Source organism: Hermetia illucens, chromosome 1, assembly GCF_905115235.1.
Source record: "Hermetia illucens chromosome 1, iHerIll2.2.curated.20191125, whole genome shotgun sequence".
Taxonomy (NCBI): domain Eukaryota; kingdom Metazoa; phylum Arthropoda; class Insecta; order Diptera; family Stratiomyidae; genus Hermetia; species Hermetia illucens.
This window is the reverse complement of record NC_051849.1, coordinates 215,629,461-215,636,879: the sequence shown is the minus strand read 5'-3', so window position 1 is coordinate 215,636,879 and position 7,419 is coordinate 215,629,461. Positions and strand designations below refer to the sequence as shown.

Genomic DNA, 7,419 nt, shown 5'->3' with positions numbered 1-7,419 from the left:
AAGCTGGCAGTGAAGACTAAGCCCGACCTTTTCGCCAACACCTTCGAGGCGTGCCTAAAAGAAGGAATATTCCCTGCCCAGTGGAAAAAGCAAAAGTTGGTGTTGCTTCCGAAGCCTGGCAAGCAACCTGGAAACCCAGCGTCGTATCGTCCTATCTGCCTGTTGGATACAATGGGGAAGATGATGGAGAGAGTCATCTACAGCAGACTCCTGCCCATCGTCGAAGCCAGCAATGGTTTGTCGGAACGCCAGTTTGGTTTCCGACGCGCCCACTCTACGGTGGACGCAATTGGCATGGTGTAAACCTGGCAAAAGGTGCACTGATTTCTGGCGGCTGCTGTACCGTGGTGGCGTTGGATGTCAAAAACGCATTGAACTCGGCCAACTGGAATAGAATTAAACGGGCGTTGGCTGACATAGGTGTCCTCGGATACTTAGCGAATTTGGTGACTCTCTGGTACGGGACGGATGAGGGCCCCAAAGAGTACATTGTCACAGCCGGGGTACCACAGGGATCGGTACTTGGTCCCCTGTTGTGGAATATCATGTATAATGGGGTGCTTGCTCTTCCCGTCCCAGAGGGGACTACGATTGTCGGCTTTGCTGATGACCTAGCTGTGGTTGTTGCAGCAAAACACCCAGAAGATGTGGAGGTTTACGCAGCGGAAACAGTGAGAGCGGTAAAGTCCTGGCTAGAAAAGGCCGGGCTAACCTTGGCGGACGCGAAAACGGAAGCGGTCTTGATAACGAAACGCAGGAAAAATAATACTGTAAAAGTGAAGGTCGGTGGACATACGGTCGTATCAAAGCCGGCTATCAAATACCTGGGGGTAATAATTGACACCAAATTGAGTTTTAGGGAGCACCTAGAGTATGCATGCCAAAAGGCAGCCAGTGCCACCACGGCACTTGCAAAAATGTTGCCAAATATTGGTGGGCCGAAACATTGCCGGAGGTTGGTGCTAGCCGGAGTGGTGCGCTCCATCCTGCTCTACTCGTCGCCTGTGTGGGCAGAGGCGCTTGCAAACTCTCAGAGACGGAAGCAGGTGAACGCGGTTTACCGGCGGATGGCTTTGAGGGTTTGCAGTGCTTTTAGAACCAGTATTGTTGGTGGCAGGCATGATCCCGGTTGACATTCTGGCCAAAGAAATGAGTGTCCTGTACAATGCAAGACATATGGAGGGGCATGCACAGCGTAGAAATGCGGCAAGGTCAGAGTCGCTTGATCTCTGGCAACGCAGATGGGACGAGTCTGCGAAAGGTCGTTGGACGCACAGGCTCATTCCCAACATTAGGGTGTGGCTTGAGCGAAAACATGGGGATACCAACTACCACATTACCCAGTTCCTCACGGGACACGGTGGTTGCTACAGGCAGTATCTGCACCGCTTTGGGTTGGATGATTTTCCGAACTGTCCCAGATGCGATGGCATACCGCAGGATCCAGAGCATGTGATGTTTCACTGCCCACGATTTGCGATGGAGAGAAGGAGCTTAAACCAGGTGCTGGGCAGGAGCGGGACCCCGAAGAGCTTGGTTACTGAGATGCTGGAGTCCGAGGAGAAGTGGCTTGCGGTTAGCTCCGCAATCATCCAAATGCAGGAGGAGTTGCTGAAAGAACAAAGAAGGAGGAAAGCTGCAAATAGGAGAAGGATGAGTGCCTAAGAGCAAACCTACCCCGCGAAGTAATACCTCAATGGTGGTCCCGCGGGGCTGGGGCTGGAGAGACCGGGGGTGGTTGTTAGTGGGTAAAAATCCCACACGCTGGTGTGTCCAGACCAGTGTCTTTTTGAAGATTTCCACCTCCTCAACAAAAAAAAAAAGACAGACAGACAGAGAGACAGACGGACAGACAGACACCGTCTCGATTCTAATAAGGTTTTGTTTCACACAAAACCTTAAAAAAGGCAAAAAAAACGGCCTTCACACGGGATGACCCCCTTTAACAAGTATGGATGAGGATGATCCCGCCCGGAAAGTCTATAAGGGCAATATCTATGGTAGAAAAAGAAGACGAGGCAGACCCTGCCTAAGATGGAACGATGGCGTAGGTCAGGACGCCAGACAGCTTTTAGGGATATCGAATTGGTGGACCTCGGACCGATTGTTGCGCCGTTGATGATGATGATGATGGGATGATTTGTTTATGAACGATTTGTTGGCAATCGTGGGACGACAACGACGACGACGATTCATTGATCTCGAGCGAAATGCGCCACCACAGCACAACCCCCTTCCTTCCTCTCTTAGGCCCCGACTTGCGCCGGAAAATCTCAATACAATCTCTTTCAATTTTCAATTTTATTTATTTGTTGGTTTTTATTTTTATCATTTTCATATTAATTACTCTCTTCACTTTTAACTTAATCTTAAAATATTCATTTTGCAATTACACTTTATGACTTTTCATCTCATTTTAAATAATTACAAAAAAGTTACTTTTTCAATTTTCATGTTTTCACCTCATAATTTCTCCTTGATATCTCTAAGAACTTGATGACGATTTGATACATTAAATAATAATTCCTTTAAGTTTAATTAATAAATAACAACAATATTAAAACGAGATATAATATAATAATAGTAATAAAAATATGAATAAACTTTTTTCCTAATGCAAAGAAAGAAAAGTGGAAGCTCTCAACTCAGGCAAAGTAAAAGAAGGGAACCGGGACCGGGACCGGGGGGCGGGGGCGGGTCGTCCAAGTACGTTAAGCGAAACGAGGGTGGAACGAAAAAAGTAGCGACAGTGGGGGGCGGGGGACAGAAAACAGGAATTGATTACTTCTACCTCGTGATTTGTTTCAATTGTTTATGTTCTGTTGTAAATAGGGTTTTGCATCTTTTGCTTACAAAGTACATTTTTATCTATATATGATTTGCTGTTAGTTCTCTAATTTCTTTTTTTTTTATTTAAATTTATTGAATCCTCTCGACGACGACTATGATTTCAGAGACTGCATTTTGTTTAAATCCTAACGCAGCGTCTAACACACGCCGATCCTTAAAGTCGGCTAAGCTTTTGGGGGGATATTTGGAGGAGGAGCTGCACGCACGAAACTCGCAGGGGGGCCGAGCCCCGGGGGTGGAAGGGTCTCTGCTTGAGGGCGGCTGGTTGGTGAGAAAGACGACTCGTAGCAGCTCGGGTCCAAACAAGGGGCGCCTTCCGGTTATTCTTACAATTTTCCTCTCTTCTCAGTACGACGATTATGCTCTCCTGTTGTTGCTCTAAATAATAAAACATTCCAAAATGAAGATGTGCTGCGTGCGGGAGCAGATTAAACCTATAGAATCCAACTTAGAACTCGGCAAATTCGCGGGCGCACTTCTCCGTACTTGAAATCCGCAGAGCCTCCTCCTCGTAGTCGTCGAAGTTACTCGTGTCGCCAGGCCCCTTACATCGCGGGATGAACGGGGCCTCGACCTTCTTCTGGAAAATTGCGATCCAGTCCGTGGAAGCGAACCATTTGTGTCCCTTAATATCATTAACACCGGCCTTCAGGTTGCCGTACCGCTTGGTCAGATCCACCTGGAGTAGATTTCGCAGCAGGTCCTTCAGATCTGAGCCAAAGTGTGACGGGAAGCGTACCTTCCCGGACACGATCTTCTCGTAGATTTGGATGGGCTGGTCGGCGAAGAAGGGTGGGTAGCCGGCCGCCATTTCGTACACTAGCACGCCCAGGGCCCACCAGTCGACGGCTTTGTTATACCCTTTACTAAGAATGATTTCGGGCGCTAGATACTCGGGCGTGCCGCACAGAGTCCATGTGCGACCCTTGACGCGCTTCGCGAACCCAAAGTCAGTGACCTTCAGGTAGCCCTGCGAGTCTATTAGCAAGTTCTCGGGCTTCAAGTCGCGATAGATTAGATCCAGATAGTGGAGATATTCGAAAGCCAGGACTATTTGCGCGGCGTAGAAGCGCGAGTGCGGCTCGGAGAAGCGCCCGACCTTGCGCAAATGCGAGAACATCTCGCCGCCCGGCACGTATTCGAGAACCATATACAAATTCGAATTATCCTTAAAGTGATACTTTAAACTGACCAGAAACGGGAACGATATCGCCTGCAGGATGCGCTTCTCGTTAAGCGTGTGCTCCACCTGTTTCAACTTGACGACCTTCTGTTTGTCCAGGATCTTCATGGCGTAGTAGTCCTTTGTGGGTTTGTGCTGGACGATCATGACCCGTCCGAAGGAGCCCGTGCCCAGCGTCTTGATGCGCTCGAAGTCATCGAGGCAGGCGGTGTTCGTGGGGTTGCGCTTCCACAAGTCCTCAAAGTCCTCCTTGGCACGCTCCAGGTACACCTTGGCCTCCTCGGCCGCGTCCACCTTCTTGTTGGCGGTTGAGGCGTTGTTTCCCATTTTCGCTGACGATGACGATGCTTTCTGCACGCTCTTGGGAAGATGCTGCTCGTGTGCTGCGTTTGCTGTTTGCAAATTGAGATCGCTCGATTCCGTTTGTGAGTCCAGCGTGCTAGCGCTTATTTTCACGCTTGCGGTCTGACTATTTGTTACGTTAGTAAGGGGCCAGATAAGTAGCTCGAGCCTGCGCGACGCGGGTCAGAGAGGGCGGTCCTGACCGCCGACAGTCCGCAGGATCACCACCGGCGCTCGGTCGCTTTGTTAGTAGGTTCTATTAGACACTGCACTTTTCACTAAGGTCGCTTGCGTGAACACTTTCGGTACTTGGCTGCGAGTGCCACTCGTGACACAGATTCCACCCGCACCAAAATAGGACGACGCGCGTTCAGTCCGTGAAACGCCGCACAAGTCGCGATTTCCGCATCGAGAGGTCTCCACAGGGTCGTCCTTTTGCGCGTCTCCTCCGAATCGCTGGCGCAGCCCGTCACTCGGGGCCCTGGTTTTCTCGACCGTCTACCGTCCGGGGATCAATTCGACATTTGACAGCTGCGGGGAAAAATCAATTTTTCCGACTTGCCACCAGCCAGCGCACGAAACTCACGACACTTGCAGCAGTTGCTTTTCATGCAACCCTCGGCCAAATCCAATCAGTTTTCCGCACTTTGCGACGATTTTCCGATTTTCCCTAATCCCAGTGACAGCTCGTTCACCATGCCCCCGATTGGATCGCGGTCGATTTCGAGTTCCCAGGCATTTTCACAGCTCCATTGTGTCGCGCGAAAGGGCTCCAGCACTCACTTTGCAATCCAACTCACTTTTGCACTCCGCACTCACGTACACGGCTCCACGTCCGTCCGCTCCACTCGCAAATATTTGCATAAAACTCAGCGACCTCCGGAGAACGACCAAACTGGAAACTAGGTGAGCCGTGAACAGGTTCCCAGCGACGAGACGCACTTCTTATTTGACTTTTCGACCGCGATTTCGAGACACCAGTCCACTGTTCCCGTCCCGTTTGTCTTGGCACTTGTTTTTGCCGTTGCAGTCAATGATTTTGCACTGGCGACGACACGATTTGCGCTCGAGATTCCGTGGCCCGTAGGACACCCGAAAAATTTTTTGACGACTGACCCCACAAAAAACTCCGCACGAACGTCCTCTCCGCAAAATGGCGAACTTGTAGAGTATTTTCGGTCGGTTCCTGCTGATATCTCAGAAAATCGCCGCTCCGAGTGCCCGATGCGCGCGACTAGTACGTTTTCATGCAGCCAGCTGGTACCGCGCGGTGGAGAGATTCTGATTGGGACGGACATTTGAAGTTTCCCAGGAATCAAATCAAGTGGTTTTGCGCTACGATTACACGCTCGTTTTGAGTTTTCCTATGTGAAAATTCCAGTTCGTATCCCAGTGGTTGATACTTCCTGGTCTTCAATACTCAACTCAAAATGAGGTGAATGGCCATTTACTGAATAATTTTTTCTCGTATCCTAGGCCAGGGCGGATCTGTAACTCTAAGACTGAAAGTTTGGACCCGTTGAGCTATTCGGAATTCCTTTCCCCGATTGAATCTTTTGATATTAAATTTCTATAATTTTTATAGTTTTCCTGGCTTTGCACCATTTTACTGTAAAGAAAGCAAAAAGCAATGTTTATAACAACAACAACATAAAGGAATCGAGGATGCGTGAAGTGAATATAGCATTATGAAGGGCTGATTCGGTCTTCCCCAGTGCTCCCTTCCGTCAACACGAATGCGAAGGAAATCTTAGCGCTCTACTGGAACCGCTTCAACAACTGGCGACCCAGCACTAGGAATCAATGAGGGGCGAAAGGGTGGAGATCGCTGCGATAGATTTTGGATTTAAAACCTTGGCTAAACCCCAAGATTGGTCTGAACATCGAAGTCGATTGAAAACAACGAAAAGGTCGGCCGAAACAGCGGTGGCTTGATAAACTGTGTGGTGATTTGAAAGCTCCCATGGCTGCCATCCAAATCAGGCCTTTGACAACCGATCAAGACAAGCCGGCCCCGTTTCTGGATGGAAAAGCTGAAGGAGAAAAGGCAAAACGCCACAGTCATGTTGGCTTATTGAAACCCCCCCCCCCCGCCCCAACCTCTCCTACTGCAATGTCAACGATTTGAATTGGCTGCCACATTGCTGCTTGTATTCAAATCGTTTGTTTTCCTCAATCCAGCTTAATGCTAAAATAATAAATAATTAATGCTAAAATAATAAATAATAATGCTAAAAATAAAAGAAAATGCAGCAGATATTGCAATATTTGACAAAATTATCACAGACGCAATACAAACCACCACCGATTCTTGACAAAGAGGCATCGCACCTTACATCATCGCTGTTCAGAAAATTCGCTTGATCCCTCAGCCTATCCATCATCTCCAGAGGGACCACCACAAGTACGATCGCGATCTCATGAGTACCAAATTGAAATATGTTCTACGGTTTTTAGCGAAACGTTACTTAGAAATGCAGAATTCATGGCAAGGTCGACTATATTTAACGAATTTGTAGAGCTCCAGCAAAGTACATCGATGCCCAAGATATGCATAAATCAAACAACGGTGTCGAAGTCATTCACGGGGGAATAGAAAACATATCCCAATGAAGTTACTATAAACTATAACAAGGAGCCTTCACTAAACTCTTCTAGGCATAGTGAAAATAAAAGGCATGATCCAATCCTTCGTTTGCTAGCTGGGAATTAATGAAGGCACTAAGCAAACCGTATACACAATGCTGGGCTAACATCACGTATCGCCAAGAAACTAAAGGTCATCCATCAACTGGTGACTCCGCTGGTTCAAATATTTTACACATATAAGGTACCTATGCAAAACATTGCGAATCATCTTGTAATCATTGAGGATTCAATACCGTATCCATGATCCAGATGCATCAGTTCGCCGGTCAAAAAACCACCGTTTAGGACGGATAGATTCCAAGACCGATAACAATAATAATCGGATTAGGGTCTTGAGGTGTGTTAGAGCACTTCATTCAAGACCGTAACGGTACACTAAGAGGCAATGTGGTCAG

The 7,419-nt window shown here is 48.2% G+C and overlaps 1 protein-coding gene across 1 annotated transcript; it reads right to left on the bottom strand.

Annotated features, from left to right (window-relative positions):
• Positions 1–2,316: 2,316 nt before the first annotated feature.
• On the bottom strand, positions 2,317–5,575 carry LOC119648519 (cAMP-dependent protein kinase catalytic subunit 1). The gene has a single exon (XM_038050289.1). The coding sequence runs from the start codon at positions 4,358–4,360 to the stop codon at positions 3,299–3,301; it is 1,062 nt and encodes a 353-aa protein (XP_037906217.1). The 5' UTR covers positions 4,361–5,575; the 3' UTR covers positions 2,317–3,298.
• Between the last annotated feature and the right edge of the window lie 1,844 nt (positions 5,576–7,419).